This window comes from Hippopotamus amphibius, chromosome 6, assembly GCF_030028045.1.
Source record: "Hippopotamus amphibius kiboko isolate mHipAmp2 chromosome 6, mHipAmp2.hap2, whole genome shotgun sequence".
Taxonomy (NCBI): Eukaryota; Metazoa; Chordata; class Mammalia; order Artiodactyla; family Hippopotamidae; genus Hippopotamus; species Hippopotamus amphibius.
In genome coordinates, this window is record NC_080191.1 from 84,353,042 (window position 1) to 84,371,740 (window position 18,699).

The 18,699-nt window shown below is 38.1% G+C and overlaps 1 protein-coding gene across 1 annotated transcript in view; it reads right to left on the reverse strand.

Moving 5' to 3' along the window:
• Positions 1-18,699, reverse strand: part of COL19A1 (collagen type XIX alpha 1 chain) — a 375,262-nt gene that overhangs the window by 62,285 nt on the left and 294,278 nt on the right. Inside the window, exons 17-24 of the mRNA XM_057737773.1 lie at positions 18,630-18,674; positions 13,030-13,092; positions 8,143-8,178; positions 7,189-7,224; positions 7,040-7,093; positions 6,298-6,351; positions 1,276-1,329; positions 486-575 (exon numbers count right to left, since the gene is read on the reverse strand). Coding sequence (XP_057593756.1) covers positions 486-575; positions 1,276-1,329; positions 6,298-6,351; positions 7,040-7,093; positions 7,189-7,224; positions 8,143-8,178; positions 13,030-13,092; positions 18,630-18,674 — 432 coding nt within the window. The remainder of the gene's footprint in view (positions 1-485; positions 576-1,275; positions 1,330-6,297; positions 6,352-7,039; positions 7,094-7,188; positions 7,225-8,142; positions 8,179-13,029; positions 13,093-18,629; positions 18,675-18,699) is intronic.

An 18,699-nucleotide genomic window follows, 5' to 3' on the forward strand; every position in this document is an offset into this window, starting at 1 on the left:
AAATCGGCATATAGGTTAGATTTTGCAGTTATTCAGTTTTCTATGTCCTGGGATTAACCCAGGCTACAAGGGCATTTTTTTTACAGATGATCACCTATGGCCATATATGCAGAACATCTAGAAGGGAAATTTCAGGTAGTTCTTCTGTTTTAAGGTATTGTCCAAGGAAGGTTTATGGTTTTAAACTAGCATACCTTACGAGCCTTCGTAGATCCCTAAAGAATTCACTAGAGGATTCAGGGAGGCCTATGAACCTTCCAAAATTGTATGTAAAACGGTGTCTGTATGTGCATTTTCTTTAGATGAGAGCCTTTTGCTTGCATCAAATTTCCAAAAAGATTAGACCTCTGATCTAAAGAATAAGATGATATTTCTTTTTCTGCAGACCTAAACTTATTCCTATACCTGTGACCTGAAACTGGACGCACACAAACAGTGATTAATCAACTTTTAAAGGAAATATTAATAAAAGGGCTGGTACTTACTGGTTCCCCTGGCAGGCTTTTTCCTGGAGGACCAGCCTCACCTTTTGGACCTGGAAGTCCAGGAGGGCCTATAATCCCACCCGGGTCTCCCTGAGGAAACAAGGTAAGATTCTCACTTCATTGCTCAGGTTCATGGTGGGAGTTGTGGTGGCAGTAATTTCCATTGTTTTAAGTTGTCATCATAGCCAGTCACACTGCATTCTCTCACCCATTCACTCATTCATTCCACAATATGTACTGAGTGTGCAATCCACGCAGACATTGTTCTGTTATCTTAAGTGCACCTAGATCTTGCAGTGAGCTATGTTACAGGAAGTTTACAGTATCATGAAATGTATGTATGTGTACAAATAGATGCACAAAAGGACAAATCTATCCATAAAGTTCTTTAGATGATGTTTATGTTTTCTTTAAGTTATTCCCAAGTAATTGTTCAATATTAATATACTATTTCCACGTAGACATCAATAAATAGGTTCTGAGAGATTGAGACTTCTTAGGTCTATACCTGAGTTGTTAGCTGAGCTTGAAACAGAGTTTTCAAGTCCTGAGATCTTCATCTCTAAGGTAGTTCATTTCGACACATTGTGTTTCAGTGCCAGAACCCGGGCTACCACAGTGTGCAACTCCAGGGACGGCATTCATGCCATAGTTTATGTGAATATCTATTCCCTGCACAATCCCAGCTGCCCTGTTGTGTCCTTTCACTCCCGCAATGTCCTTATGATCCTCTGTCTCTTCCTCCTACCCAGCTACTTAATATACAAAGTGAGTGAAATGGAAGCTATACCTTTTCTCCTTTAATGCCTTGTTTTCCTGGGATACCATGTTCTCCTGGCAATCCCTAGAAAATTCAGAATTAAAGGGAGAGAGCAATTAGAACTCTTATTGTAATAACATTTCTATCTGTGAGTATTTATCAGGAGAACAGAATTTTAACATATAAACTATATGAAAATATGTTGATTTTAGTCTGCTGGAGAGAGAAAAACATTAATGAAAATATGTGGCTTGTTGTTTCAAGTGAGGTAATCTGGATGTAATGGGAAAGAAACTAAATAAGGGAGAACTGAACCAAATGTCCCATCCATATTACTGCCAAAAGGCATGAAAGAATGGCTGTTGGTAACATCACTTTATGATTCAGCAAGATAATGGGGTAAATAGGAAAATATGCTTTTACTTTGATTTAGCAGCAGAGGCTCTTTCTCTTTATTTTCTCCTCTTTTTTAACTTTAGCCACTAAAACTTAACCTCATTTCTGAGGCATCTTGTGGCTTCACCTTTGCAACCAGCTTTTTCTCTCTTTTTGTAAGATCTCTTGGTTAGGTACACGTGTAATAGTTCATCAAATGGCTTGGGTGCTCAACAAAAACTTTGCTCCATGAGCTGAATGCTCAAAGTACCAAGTGACCAAATGCGCTGAAAGATGAAGGCTCAGTCAGGGAAAATGGAGACTAAAGCAAGATGTCATGGGACTGCTCATGAGATGATGGGGAAAGGAGAGATTCTTCTAACAGTTGCATGGAGGGTACTCAAATCATGGCCAGATAGAGATCTGTGTCTAAGAAGCAATGGTCAAGCATTTTTCTCATTTTGCTCAAGTGATTGATGGAGAAGTTTTGGCTCCTAACATGTCAGAAGGCCAGGGAGTTTGTCCAAGAGACACAAAGCTGACATGGGGGAATGGATAGAAAAGTGCATTTATTCAATCAAAAACAACAGAGTACACATGGAATGTTCTCCAGGCTACATCACATGCTAGGCCACAAAACAAGTCTCAACAAATATAAGAACATATAAATTATATCAAGCATTTTTTTTCCAACCAAAATGGTATGAAACTAGAAATCATTTACAGGAAGAAAAATGGGATAAACACAAAAACGTGGAGACTAAGCAACGTGCTGCTAAAAAACTGATACGTAAATGAAGAAATAAGAGGAAATCAGAAAACACCTAAAGACAGATGAAAATGGAAACACAAACTTTCCAAAAATCAATGAGATATAGCAAAAGCAGTCCTAAGGGGAAAGTTTATAGTGGTACAGGCCTCACTTAAGAAACAAGAAAAAATCTCAAATAAACAACATAACCTACCATCTAAAGAAATTAGAAAGAGAAGAAAAAACAAGACTGAAAGTCTGCAGAAGGAAGGAAATGACAAAGATCAGAGAGGAAATAAATAAAATAAAGACCCAAAACCCCCAAACAATAGAAAAGATCAGTGAAACAAAGAGCTGTGTTTTTGGAAAAGATAAAATTAATAAGCTTTTAGTGAGAGCTCATCAAGAAAAAAGGAGAGGGGACACATAAACAAAATAAGAAATGAAAGAAGAAAAATAACAACAGTTACCACAGAGATACAAAAAACCATAAAAGAATACTACACTTATATGCCAACAAATTGGACAACCTAGAAGTGTACAAATTTCTAAAAACATAAAACCTTCCAAAACTGAATCAGAAAGTAATAGACAATCTGAACAGACTGGTCACTAGTAGTGCAATTGAATCTGCAATTAAAAAAAAAAAACAAACAAACTATAGTAAGAAAAAGTCCAGGACAGGAAGCTTCGCAGATGAATTCTACCAAGCATATAACTAAGAGCTAATACCCCTCTTTCTCAATGATTCCACAAAATTGAAGAGGAGGGAACACTCTCAAATTCATTCTATGAGGCCACCATTATTCTGATACCACACCCAGACAAAGACAGTTAAAAAAAAAAAAAAAAGAAAATTACAGGTCAATATCCCAGATGAATATGGATGCAAAAATCTTCAACAAAATGTTAGCAAACCAAATTCAACATATATAAAAGGAATCATACACCATGACCAAGTGGTATTTATTCTGAGGATGCAAGGATGGTTCAGTATCTGGGAATCAATCAATGAGATACACCACATTTACAAAAGGAAGGATAAAATTCATATGATAATGTCAAAAGATATAGAAAAAGCACTTCACAAAATTAAACATCCACTCATGATAAATGCTCATACAAATTGATACAGAGGGAACTTATCTTAGCATCATAAACACCATTTATGACAAACTCAAAGCTAATATCATACTCAAAGCTGAAAGCCTTTCCTCTGAAATCAAGAAGAAAACATGTGTGCCCACTCTCACCACTTCTATTTAACATAGTATTGGAAGTCCTAGCTGCAGAAATCAGACAATAAAAAGAAATAAAAGACATCCATATTGGAAGGAAATAAGTAAAACTATCACTATTTACAGATGACATGATACTGTATATAGAAAGCCCTAAAGTCTCCACCAAAAAACTATTAGACCTAATAAATGAATTCAGTAAAGTTGCAGGGTATGAGATTAATATTCAAAAATCTGTTGCTTTTCTATAAACTAATAATGAACTATTCAAGAGAGAAAGCAAGAGAACAATCCCATTTAAAATTGAATGCAAAAGAATAAAATATCTAGGAATAAACTTAAGCAATGAGGTGAAAAATCTATAGTCTAAAAACTATAAGACATTGATGCATGAAATTGAAGAAGATATAAAGAAATGGAAAGATACCCTGTGTTCATGGTTTGGAAGAATTAATACTGTTAAAATGTCCATGCAACCCAAAGCAATCTATAGATTTAATGCATTACCCAAGGCATTTTTCAGAGAACTAGGACAAATAATCTTAAAATCTATATGAGACCACAAAAGATTCCAAATTGCCAAAGCAATCTTGAGAAAAAAGAACAGAGCTGGAGATATCACACTCTCTGACCTCAGACTATACTACAAAGCTACAGTAATCAAAACAGGATGGTACTGGCACCAAAACAGACACATAGCTCAAAGGAACAGAATAGACAGCTCAGAAATAAACAAATTATTGGTCAATTAATCTATGACAAAGAAGGCAAGAATATGCAGTGGAGAAAGGACAATCTCTTCAGTAAGTAGTGCTGGGAAAACTGGACAGCTACATGTAAAAGAATAAGTTGGAACATTTTCTCACACTTATGCAAAAATAAACTCAACTGAACTAAAGACCTAAAGGTAAGACTGAAACTATAAAACTCCAAAAAGAAAAAAAGAAAAAATAGGCAGAACACTTCTGACATAAATTGTAGCAATATATTTGGATCTGTTTCCTAAGGCAAAGGAAACAAAAGCAAAAATAAACAAACAGGGCCTAATTAAATTGAAAGCTTTTGCAGAGCAAAGGAAACCATCGACAAAATGAAAAGACAACATACTGAATGGGAGAAAATATTTGCAAATAATATGACTGATAAGGGGTTAATACCAAAAATATATAAACAGCTCATACAACTCAATATTAAGAAAAACAAACAACCTGATTAAAAAAATGGGCAGAAGACCTGAATAGACATTTTTCTAAAGAAGACACACAGATAACCAACAAGTGAATGAAAAGATGTTCAACATTGCTAATCACCAGGAAATGCAAATCAAAACCAAAATGAGGTATCACCTCATACTTGTCAGAATGGCCATCAACAAAAATTCTACAAATAACAAATACTGGAAAGGATGTAGCAAAAAAGGAACCCTGGTACCCTGTTGGTGGGAATGTAAATTGGTGAAGCCACTAGAGAAATTATTATCTAGGTTCCTCAGAAAACTAAAAATAGAATTACCTAGTAATCCAGCAATCCTATGCCTGGTTATATATTCAAAGGAAATGTAAACAGTGATTAAAAAAGATACATGCGCCCCAATGTTCCTAGCAGCGTTATTTACAATTGCCAAGATATGGAAACAATCTAAGTGTCCAACAGATGAATGGATAAAGAATATGTCACATACATACACCATGGAATGTTAGTCATAAAAAAAGAATGAAATTCTGCCATTTGCAATAATGTGGATGGACCCTAGAGGGTACTGTGCTTTATGAAATGTCAGACAGAAAGACAAATACTGTATGCTATCAATTCCATGTGGAATCTAAAAAATAAAGCAAATGAATGAATATAACAATACATAACAGGCTCACAAATATAGAGAATAAACTAATGGTTACCAGTGGGGGAGAGGGGAGTAGGGAGGGGATGGAATAAGGGATTAAGAAGTACATATTACTGCATATAGAATACATAAGCAAGTAGGATATATGGTACAACACAGGGAACATAGCCATCATTTTGTAACAACTTTAAATGGTGCATAACCTACAAAAGTATTGAATTATGCATGAGGTGCACCTGAAACTAATATAATTTTGTAAATCAACTAGACTTCAATAAAAAAGAAAAAAGTACATTTAAAGGGTGTGAGGGTATGTATGTGTTTTTGTGTATGTGTGTGTGTGCTTGTGTGTGTAATAGCGGGAGAGAGAGAGAGAGAGAGAGAGAATTGTGAGCCCAGTAAAGTTAGGTTTAATGCAACCTGAGGACATTTCTCCAATTGCGTTATAGAAGTATTTTCAGCCAAAAGACTTGCCCCTTTTTGGAGACTATTGCAAGAATACAACAACAGAAGCTTTGGAAGTGTCTTTCTTGGATGGAGAACTGAACCAAAGGCCATGTATAATGATGTAACAATATAACGGAAATTCTAACTTGGGTTCCAAAGACTGATTTGTTAGGCTAATATTCAAAAGGACCTCGCATGACCATATGAGGACACTAATGTTCTCAATAGCTCCTGACATTAGATGTGATCAGCTTTAGTGGTCATATTTAGAGATGACCCACTTCTTCAGAAAATGTAGTATAACTCAGTCACATGAACAGATGTTGATGTTCTTTAAATCGTGTTTTAGTCTCCATTAATTTCCAAATATCAAAGACACGGGTATCTACCATACATACAATATCTCCTGGTGGTCCTCTGGGTCCCATAGGGCCTTCAGGTCCTTGCTGACCCTAAAGTAGAAGGTGATATGTACTTTAACTTTGCTAAAAATAGATTTTACCTGAAAATATGTATTGGTAAAACATTGTGTGACCTTTATCTGCAGAAAGATCAACTTTCCACCATCCAGCCTCCTCTGTATAACACTGAAATGTGCTTCGGGCTTACAAAGATAGTTTCAAGATATTGTTATTTGAATGAGTCTTCTCTAACCAGTAGGTGAGGCCTGGATAATTTGTGTTACCCACTGCTGGGGGCACATCACACGAATCTCTCCAGCTCCCCCTAAGAGCTGGTCTTCTTTGGGGCACTCCTGTAGAATCCTGCATGGGCAACTCAAGCATCTCTGGGCTGCATAATTTTGGCTTAGGAAACTGAATCCTGAATCATCACTTTAAGAATTCAGCTCAGGGTCATAGACGCGGCTCGCGCTCTTTACTCCTAAAGCTCTTAGAGATGCTAATGTGAATATGATCTGAAAAGAGCTTAAAAATCCCATTGTGATCCATAAGGCACAGTTACCATGTGTGTAATAAATGCAGCCAATGCAGGGGTGAGGGGGAATCACCATGGAAACATGATAAAGTCTCTGAGAACATTTGTGACGAAAATGAGTGGTCCATCAGAGTTCCTTGTTTTACACAGAAATGGCTATAACTTCAAAATAATTTCCTCATTCATCTGTTATTTCTTATGTACCTTTAGTCCTGGGCTTCCTGTTATACCAGGGGGGCCAGGATCTCCAGGCTCTCCCTAAACATATGGGTAGGAAGCAAAGTGAAATGGTTACTTTAATTTTCACAATCTCATCATGTTGGAGATGCAAGAGAAGGATGTCAGGGGATTACCTTTATTCCCTGTGATCCTGTTACTCCAGGTTCTCCCTGTAAATGAAATAATCACCACACATGTAATGCTAAAATTCAGAGGGAAAAGAGCATCTCTAATGCTGCAAGTCCACTAGCTGACACATAATAAAGGGGAAAATTATGGAAGACATGATGAAGTCAGGGAGGGTTCATTGTAAAATATGATTTAAAATAATTATTGCTAATAACTAAACAATAGTGGCTTATTTTTCTTACTTCTTTGTAACAGTTTTTCCCCCAATGTCACTTTTGACACAGTAAACATCATGATCCTTTAGCAATCACTGCATCTCTACTTAGCTGACATTGTTAGGATTTGCCACCAGCTCATCTTGTACCTCAGAGAACTAAAACTTCACATGTGGGCGAAAAAGAAAAAGAATTTAAGTTGATATGTCGTGGAGATTCTACTATCAGGTGTATGTATTTGTATGTATATATTTGAAACAAAAAACACATAAAAATTAAGATTACACAAAAGAGGACAGTATTAGCTATAATGAATTTGCTTTTCCTATTTTCCATGACTTATCATTGATCCTTTCAATAAAACCATCCTGTTTGATAAATCCAATCTGTATCATTAACAAAATTTTTGAAAAAAACTGTATCTTACATATTAATTTTGTATTTTAAATATGCTTGGTTTATATCTTTCATCACGTTCACGTCCCAGTCACAAATAGTAATGGGTTAAAGAAAATATACACTATCTGAATGAAATGTTGAAGTGTCATCATAAGATAAAAGTTAACAAGGTTTAAAATTTCTCATTTATCAAAATAAAAGAGTCAAAATTCACAGAGGAAAAATTAAAATGCTCAGGGAGCTTATCTTATCAAATCTATTAGACTCCAAAGTAAACATGCTAGAAATCAGAGAGAAAGAAATCAATGAAGTAGAAAACCAGATAGTGATAAAACATCTACTTACTCTGTCTCCTTTTTCACTTTTTGTAAAGGTTTCCCCCTAGAAAAATGTATAGAAAATAGAATCAATGATAAACACTTTTAGAAAAAATCTCTCCAAACCTGGATGTGGATAAATCCAGCAGGCCAAACTCAGACTCTATTGCAAACATGACTCTAAAACGATCCAGAATGTCACAGTCTGCCTGTGCAGCTTAGAAGAAGCATATGAAGATGAATTAAAAAAATCCTTTCATATTCCCAAATGAGCAATAAGTTACTCATTCTAGTGTTATTTTGAAAATCCTGAGTGGTTGACATTAGAATGCTGTCCAGGACCAAAGCTTCCTCTTGCATGGTTCACATAGAAGATGGTCTCTCTCTCTCTCTCTCTCTCTCTCTAACACACACACACACACACACACACACACACACACACACACACACATCCAATCAGAGGCAGAATGAATGTGAAAATGCCAAAGTGATCCATGGTAATTCAAAGTAATTCAAATGAATTCTTCTAGTTACTTAAGTTAGTGCTAAAAACCAGTGTTTAAATTAGTGTTTAAAAATGCAAAATCATTATTTTAAAAATACTTTACTAATTTTCGTTTTTTTCTCTTAATGAGAATGACTTGAAGGTGTTAATTACTGGGTGAATAACAGTACAATTCTGTGGAACTGATACTAGTCTTGTTGGGTTTAGGTATGAAGGTTCTGGGGAGGGACAGAAACTTTGAAGGGATGCCTCTTATTAAGCAATACTCTCCCCATTATCACTGCATTACTGACACCACAACCCATCCTTAACACACACACACACACACACAGGGGAGGCTTCCCCTGATTAGCTTCTGTTCTTGAAGGTACATGTTGTGATGTCATTTAACCTTCATGACAGTTCTGTAAAGGAGATATTGTCCCATTTCAAGAATGAGGAAAGAGACTCAGAAAGGTTCACCCACTGTATGTTCCTTTGTTTATCTTGCCTACAGACTCTATGAATGTAGAGGTATAATTCATCTCGACTATCATAGCATCTCTGGATACACTGTTGGTGCCCAATAACAGTTTATTAAATTAGGGAACTTAAAGCTTTATATATATATAACAATTATAGCTGACATTTATTTAATTCTTACAATGTATTAAGCACTGTTCTAATCACTTTATATAGACTAACACAGTTAACCCCTTGTGCCAACGGGGCAGGTACTATTAGTACATTCATTTACAGAGGGGGAAACTGACGCCCAGAGAAGTTAAGCCATTTCCCCAGGTCACATAGCCAGTAAGAGGCCATTGAAGATTTAAACCCAGGCAGCCTGACTTCAATCCCAGGCTTTGCTTGCTCAGTGTTTTTGATTTTATTCATAATTTAATTGATTTATTACTTGAATCGAGTGAATTGACAATAAGATGGAAACCATATATTTTTAGAAATCTTGTTTTGCATCTGAAAGTCAAAGGAAAGTGTGAGAACCACTGTGGTGGGTAGTGCTGCTCTCAAAGGTCCTCCCTCCCAGGGTCTCTGACCTTCAGATCACTATTGGGAGGAAAGCGGTTACTGAGCAAACCTCATGCCCGATGACCAGGCGACTGTGGGGGCCCTGTCCTCTCCCCCCATGTTTCCAAGCTCCCTGCAGTTACGTGGGGCTAGGCAGCTAGTCCTGACCGTGAAATGTGTGCAGAAGGGAAACGTGTCACCTGAAGGCTGAGGCAGTGAGGAGCCCATTCATCATCCCCCAGTCCCGCTTCCCTGGCAGTGGTGGCTGAGAAGGTTGTGTCTATCCGATGGGGTAGTTCCCTGGTGCTAATCAGCCTGGTGACTGGTTACTGAGTGCACGTGGAGCAGGACACCCACTCCTCCCAACCACGCTGGGCAGGTAGCATGAGCAAGAGAAAGCCTTTCTGGGGTTAAAACCACAGAAATGTCAGGGCTAATTTTCTACTTAGCATAACCTATCTACTCTGACTAATATGGTCCATATCCAACATAATTAAACCTCTTATTGGATAATTTCTATATATTAGATTAGAGCTTTATTTATATTCTTGGTTTTTAGCCTTAATTCTAAAAATCAATTTGATTTTTAAGATAACAGATGATGTTAATTAGGTATGAGCAATGGGCTGCACTGCTTTTGTAACTGCTTGCTTCTGATTATATCACGTTGCTTTTGTTGTTGATGACTTAGAACCTCTGTCAAGCCACACTGACTAAAGTAACTGCTTATAAAAGAAAAACAAAACAAAACCAGGAGCCTGGTTGTCTAGAGACCTGATATTTTGTCCTAGTTCCAATGGCTACTATCTGGGGCAAGTCATTTACATTTTAGAGCCTCTTTTTCCTTATCTATAAAGTCTTGGGGTTCAACTAGATGATATTTTAGCTCTGATGTCTAACCTAGTCATGTGCTAAATGCCCTGTAATGGGAGACAAACTACCATTTTAAAGCACCGTTGAGGCTTGTAATTCAGATTTGGGTGAAGACTATTCTTCTGTCTGGGCCTTCTGGTTATTACACAAAGTTAGGTCCAGATCCTGTTCCAAAATAGGAAGGTTGAGACCTTAAAGTGCTAGACTGCTCTGCTAATAATGTAAAATTTGCGTGTTTTTTTTTTTTTTCTGTGGGGGGTGGGGAGAAAAGCAGGCAAAGATGTAGAAGGGGTGTGGGGTAATTCATGGATTAAGAAGGAACAAAGAGGAGTTGATAGGAAAGAAGCTGGTTTCTCCTGGGTAAGGTAGATGGGGCTAAAGGTGGCCTCAGGGGGGTGGGTCTTGGTAGCAGGAAGGAGCCACAGGAAAATCCTTAGGAACTGTGACATCTGCTAAGTTTACTCCTCAAAGCATGGTCCAGGGACCCACAGCAGGAATGTGGCCTGGGATCTTTGAGAAATACAGCCACTGAAAAGGCTGAAAACAGCTCTTTCATCCCTTTCCTGTTTGCCCATTTCTGTTCTCCTCTAACCTTAAAAGAACCTAAATATAAAAATGAGATCACTAAGCAACAGAAACTAACTCTTGACTTGCGCTGTCCTGAATGCACACCATGCCTTGTCTAACCTGCTGATTCTTCTCCTGGATGAAAAGAAGTAAGAATGAAGAATGAAGCAATTAAAAAATGACCAGCTCTCTATCCTCAACAACTCCCAAAGGAATCCTGCAGGCAGATCACGCAGGCAAGGTAACATCTGAAGAGAGAGTCAGCCAGTCTGCACACAATGGAGAAGGATAAAGCATCCAGCCTCCTGCCTCAATGATTCACTGAGATTCTTCCCCCATTTTTCCCTTTAAAAACTGTCATGACTGAGCAGAATCTTTGGAGTTGGTCTCGGGACACGAGTCCACCTTCTTCCCAGATTGCCGGTTTTTCTGATTAAAGCACTTTCCCTTCCAACTGACACTTGCCTCTCAAATTATTGACTTATGAGCAGTGAGCAGCTGAACCTGGGTCCAGGTAACAAAGCCCCAGCCAGACCTGCTGAACTAGGATCAGCATTTCAAAAGGATCTTCAGGTAATTCAAGTTCACGTGTAGTATGAGAAGCACTGCTCTAACCCATTCAAATTTCTCTCTTCTGCTCTATAAGTCCTGGCTATTCCAGTAGGATTGTAGTAAATCTTAGGGCCTGGTCTGCCATGGGTGATGTGGTAATTAAGAGAAGGTGAGTGGCGGTGTTTCAGTGAGGAGGGGAGACAGTGGGGCTCCAGAGAGGCAGGTAAGAGGCGGGAGAAGTACCCATTAGTGTGTAGTATCAGCAATGAGCGGGCAGAAGGACTGGACAGTAGACCCCGGGCTGGATTTGTGGGATGCATGAGATTTCCCAGAGAGTCCCAGTAAGGACTGTTGCTGGCTTGGATGGAATACCTTAGGGCAGGCATGACCCCTGAAGCAGGAGAACTTCGGACTACGTGAATGACAGCACTGATTCTAAAGCTGCCTGAAAAATGACTGTCATTGCCAAAGATGCTTCACTTTTAAAGCTGAAGCGCAGGGAAAATTTGACTTTGTGTTATTAAGTACTTCTCATAGTGTCCCTGTTTTGTGGGCATGAAGGCAGTTTAGTGGCCTCTTCATTCATTTTCTCTGGCCAACTGATATACCTTGATTATCCCAGCAAGAAAAGCGGTGAATGTAAATTTTTGAAAAGTGTCACCTATTTTTTAACAAAGATGAAACATTAATTAAGTCATTCTTGTTGATTCTTGAGGGCTGCTGTGGGGTTTTATGTTGTTTTGTTTTTTTAAGCAGCATTAAACAATGTTATTTTTATAACTGGGATTCATGTAATTGTTTTAGGTAGTCCTATTTGAATATAAATGATACTGTAGGTACTTTTTTTTCCACCGAAAGAACTAAGTTTTGAAAGAAACTGGCCTCAGTAATATTTGAGAAGTCAATTTGATCTTATAAAAGCCAAGAATAACTTCAGAGAGTATGCTGAGAGTAGTTGTTTGAGCAAATAAACATTTCTACATTTTTTGGATAAATTAGCCCCAATCTTTTGGTACACTGATTTTATTATTCATTGTAGCGGTTATGTTTAATTGTAGCAGGGCAGCTTAGTAATTTTTAAACCCTGGGTTCTGGAATCAGCCTACCTAGGAGAGAATCATGGTTTCAATACTTCCTAGCTGTGTGCCCATAGGGAAGTTACTTAACCCCTCTGTGCCTCAGTTTCCTCATCCGAAAAATAGAGGTGATTTTTTTTTAAAAAGTGAACTAAATGAGGTAATATGTGTAAAAAAACTTAGTATCTCGCCTAGAGTACATGCTCAAATATCTGATCCATTGTTCCCCATGGCGGGGCAACCAAGGTGCATGGAATTGGGGCTGATTAAGAAAAATATGTTAAATTCTATCACTTGGATATTCTTCCTCTGCTCTCAAAGCTAAAATACTTACAGATTCTCCTTTTTCACCTTTAGGGCCAATAGAGCCTGGAAATCCTGGCGGTCCAATTTCACCCTTTCAAGAAAAATCAAAGGAGAAAGTTTTCGCAGGAAGCCAGATGAGTCCCGTTGTGACTGTCAGGCTCAGAGCATTGCCTGTGCCCCTTCTAACTGCAGAATTTATCTATTATCCCCCAAGAGACGTGGACGTTCTGAATGCAGGTAGGCTATTTGCATAATAACATGTTTGTCAGTGCTCCACAATGCCTTTAGGTCTTTTAGAAACCCATAATATTCATCATGATCTTTAAAATTAATGTGAAACAAAAGTCAATTATTTTTCAAGGAAAGAACATTTAGAGGAAAAAATTATAATTTTGCTCTGCTGCATCAAAAAAAAGAGTTTTTGTGGTCTTAAAGACATCAAATTATTTCACTAACACAATTTTATTTCAGACACTTTCTTTTTCAGCTGGGGAGAGAGGGAGGGGTGGGAAGGAAGAAAGGAAGAAAAACGCGTCTCTCCACTGTTTCTAGCAGTTATATCACCACTGAAATGTTTGGCTGTGGACAAAGAAGGTATTCTTGTTGATGTGGGGAGAGCAGCGGCTTAGAAATGTCTAAGAGGTCAGAAATCTTGAGAGGGATTTGTATGTGACATATAAAGAGAGTTTTGAGAAAATAAATTAGAAATGATACTCGTGGAAAGAAAACACATCGCTAGACTTCAGGGACATCCCAGCATTATACTACTGTTTAGTGTTAACCAGCATCCCCGAAACCTAAACAATTGTTAAATTAAAAGCAGCCACTAGAAGTTGTGTAATATTGGGTTGTTTTCCAATCTCAGGAGCATTTTTGCAAAACAATGTTCACCCTTGCATTTCTGGGCATATATATATATATATATATATTTTGCCCATCTTGTTTTTCTTGATTTCAGAAAAAATATGAAAAACATAAAGTTGCATATGGCAAACCTCCATGGACCAGGGACCCAGGATGAAAGAAAGATAAAAACCTACAATCAAAGAAGAAAGTTCATATTCCCTCCCTATTTCTGTCCCAGAGAGAGCCACTGTCATGAATTTAGTACTTATATTCTCAGTCCACAATTTTGCACTTTTATGGCACATGTGGAACCATAAACAATATGTTATTTTGGATATTTAAAACAAACTCCATAAAAGCTATTGCTTTATCTTGTATACAACATTCTGTGACATTTTTCCTCACTCAGTGTTGTTTTTAATATCCATCCCCTATTAAGAGATATAGATCTACCGCAATCATTGAAAAGTAGGATAGCATTCTATTGTGTTAATGTACCAGGGTTCATCTAAGCTCCATTGATGGGTATTTTGTTGCTTCTAGCTTTTCTCTATATAAACAAGGCTGCAATGAACATCTCTATACCTGTCCCCTCATGTTGTTATGTTTATCGGTTTATTTTGAAGCCTCAGACAACAGTCTACCCAAAGTACTTCAAGTACAAATTTATTTCAGCAATAAAAACATTGGTTTATTTCTACATTTCTCTCCTAATCAGTATCTTGTGATTTTTAGACTAGAGGAAGAGGGAGCCTGTCATATATAATGGATAAATAATGTCATGTTTTATGACATGACATTGTTTATATATATATATAAATAAATATATATTTTTGTAAATTTAATCTTGATTTTACTAATACAAATATTTTCCGTTATGTACCATCTAAACATATAATATACCATCAGTTTTACACTTACTATATTGTAGGAGAAGCCATTTTTTCCTACAGATAGTAAATTCTATTCAGAGTAAAAAGAGGAAGAAATTGGTGGAGACATTTAAGGGACTGATTACTGTTGGTTTGAAAGAATAAATAAACAATTGGCCTTGTACAAGCCTTAGGCTATACAGAGTGACCTTCCTCTTACCCATCTGATAGGTGCCAAAAGTCCCAGTGCATAGATGTGATAGAAAAAAATATGCCGAGCAATTAGACTCAGCTGCATAATGTAAATGTAGAAATCAAGGAAGGGGTCTAGAAATTACTATAAAAGTCACATCTGCTCAATACTGAAGGGTAAGGGGAGGGGAATATCCCTGGAGGAAGAGTAATTATGTTCATAGCTGCTAACTACTTGAACCGATGTATGTAGGTCTCCATTGAAATGCAGAGGAAGGACCCAACAGATACTTTGGTCCATCTTTGATTGGTACTAAGGTGTGGTTGGGCTTGGAGGAAATCTTAGGGACCAGTCCCTTAAATAAAATCCTACAAACAAAAGCATTTCACACCTGAAACATAGACACATGTTGTTTTTCACATTTAAAATGGGTGTTCAGTGATTTATCACTGTGCTATGAGTGGAAAGACAAGTGATGAATTTACTTAGCTTCAGGAAAGGCTGTCATTTAACTTGACACCTTGGATGCTCTCTGAAAGGTCTGGTGGTATTAAGCCTCCATCTTTTCCCTCTGACAACTGCCCTAAAAGACACGGCTAATTTCTCAGGAGTCCTTAGATATTCTGTCACCTTATTCCACGCTTTCTACGAAGGAGCAGTTCTCCCTGACCGACTTGCAAACACATAATCCCCTCACCACATCCCATCAGTCTCAGGAAGCTACAGAGCAGAGGTTGTATTTCAGTCCTGGTAGGCTGGTCACATGGATGCCATGGTCTCCATCGCCATTTACCATTAAAAGCCAGTAGTGTTCTTAGTGTTTCTTCCTGTGTCCCAGGTTCCTGATACAGGATGTGGCTGCTAACCTAGGAGTGATTTGTATGTCCATCCTACTGCTGTTCGCGTCTATTCTGGTGTTTCACTGGAAGGCGGGGTTCCAAATGGTAGGCTGGCTCTGTGATTCTATTCTGCCAGCCGGTGGGCTGAGAAGTGATGTATGACACAGCAATGTCATTCAATCTTTTGTTTTACAACACAAATTGAGTCTCTTCTCTGTCAAAATTATGGTGGGAGAAGCAAAGGTGATCAAGACTGGGTGTTAAGGATGGTAACAACTAACTCCTAATACCAAAAAGAGACAAGAGAAAGTTTGGAGTGGTTGGATAGCAAGGAGCAAACCATAAGTGTGGGCTTAACATGTCAGGTATTGTGCTTTGGGCAAGTTCATCTCATCTCATTTGATTTCAATCCTGCCCTCAACTCCCTGTGTGGATGTGATTGTGTCCATTTCACAAATGAGGAGACTGACACAAAGAGAAATGAAGTGTCCAGGATCTTTTTAGCACTCAGTGGTTCTCAACTCTGGGTGCCAGCTAGAATCATCTGAAGCTCTTTTAAATAATAGCAATATGGACCCCACCCCAGATCAACCAGAGGCATGGGCTCTGCCTCACGTCAGAGTGTCTGGGAATGTGGCCTGGACAATGGTACTTTCTAAAAGCCCTCAGGGGATCCTAATGTATACCTGGGGTTCTGAACCACCGGAGTCCACCACAGGTGCAAGCAAAGATCCGAAAGAGCAGCTTGAAGGAGCTTTAAATTCTCACTATGGTGACCCATGAACAGCATTATAATTTTAAGAACAAAAGCATAGATTCAGCCCAGGTACTAAGTGAGTGTATATAGGTAGAGGTGATTCTACTCTTCCAGCAAGAGTGGTGCTTACATTTTTTAGTTTATCCTATGCATTATTTAATGTCAGAGCTTTTCTCCTGTTAAATAAAATTCTTACAAATCATTTCATATGGGCATTTATATCAGGTACTGCATCAAACTCTCTGTAGACTCTTCTGAGTTATTTCTTTGGGTGGGAAGACGGAACAGGCATGCCCCTGGCTTTTTCTAATTCCACTTAAGATTCTGAAGCAATTAGAAAAGATTTTGAGCCATAGAAAGGGTCCTTAGAGTTTGAAATACACCTGTTTGACAGAATCAAATTTCTCATCCTTGAGGTCTTAAGAATTCCTAAGTAACATATGTTTCCTAATGAACATAGCAAAATGGGGGCCAGCTGTTTTGTTTCAAGAAATGAATCATCTTTTAAATACTTTAAAAGTGCCACAACTCTCTTTGCTCAGCTGTCCTAAGTGACAAGCTTTGTGGTTTTCTTTTTTTTTTCTCCTTCGTCTGCATGTGTCCAGCAGTAATTGCTTAAAATATAATGCGTTTGTCATAGTGGTGTAGGAATTCCGTAAGCTATCTGGTTACAGGAAATAATGATAATGTACCAGCAGTACAACCCGAGACACATAAATGACATTATTGCTGTATAATCAATTTCTAGGGATGTCCTTTTAAGAATGTCAAGGTTTTTGTTTATTTATTTATTTTTTGCAGGAAATTTCATTTTCAATGGTCAATCTATAAGACGTCCCTACTTTCTGTTGAGACTATCTTTTAGCAGTTTTTTCTGGTGACGGAGGTATGATCTTGTGAATAGATTGGCTGCACTGATTTAAAAGGCACAGAAGTCATATTTTCTTGGATTCATATCAAAATACCCTGCCCTCAATTATAGGAATTTTTTCTGGGCGAATGAATGAAGGGACCCCTCCAGGCCACGTTCCCGCAGAGTATCTTCAAACCTACACATCTCTGTCTGTAGATTTAATGCATATTGTGTTTTTTATTCTTCTTCTTTTTTTAAATTGAAGTACAGTTGATTTACAATGTTGTGTTAGTTTCAGGTACGGCAAAGTGATTCAGTTGTACATACATTTATACCTATTTTTTTCGGATTATTTTCCTTTATTACAAAATATTGAGTATCGTTCCCGCATTATTTTTTTTCTTGACAATGGTACATTCTCACCGAATCCAAGGTCATCACAATTGCAGGATCAAACAGGAGTGAAACATCTTTTTGAGGAGGCAAGGGCATTTGTCATCTTCACACTAATATAATTAAACCCGTGAATAGGGACAACGAGAAGGCAATGGAAATTCATCAGCATTTTAATTTTAAAGCTGTTTTGAAATAATTCTTTGGTAAAACCGAGGCTGTACATGATAAAATCCCACCCCAAAATACTCCCATGACAGCTTATGTTTGGAAACTTAAGAAGACACAAAAATAGTGAGCCTCAGGCATCATGTCAAAGGGCCTTTCAGATTGTTTTTGCCACCTACACAGATCCGTGAAACATCTAATTATAAACTGAAACGTGTGTCCTAATTGAATTTACCCGTGACAGCTATTTCCCCTCGATGTGGATGTGTTCCCTTCCTGTAGTCAGCTACTCAGGGCCTTCACATGGAGGCTGATTTCAGTCCTGCGGCAGTCAGAAGGCAGGGAGGTTCGCGCTCACTGCAAGCTGACGTGGAGCCCGCAGGGCAGTGGGACCACCCTGACGTTGATGTAAAACCCTAGATGTTTTTTTTTTTTTAATTTTTATTTATTTATTTATTTATATTATTTTTTGGGGGGTACACCAAGTTCAATCATCTGTTTTTATACACATATCCCCGTATTCCCTCCCTCCCTCAACTCCCCCCCCACCCTCCCTCGAGTCCCCCCCACCCTCTCCGTCTCAGTCCTCTAAGGCATCTTCCATCCTCGACCTGAACTCCCTTTGTTATACAACAACTTCCCACTGGCTATCTATTTAACAGTTGGTACTATATATATGTCTTTACTCACTTTGCAAATTTGATTACCTTTTCTCCTTTTGGGCCGCCAGCTCCATGTTCACCAAGGTGTCCCTAGGTAAACATAAAACAAATAAGA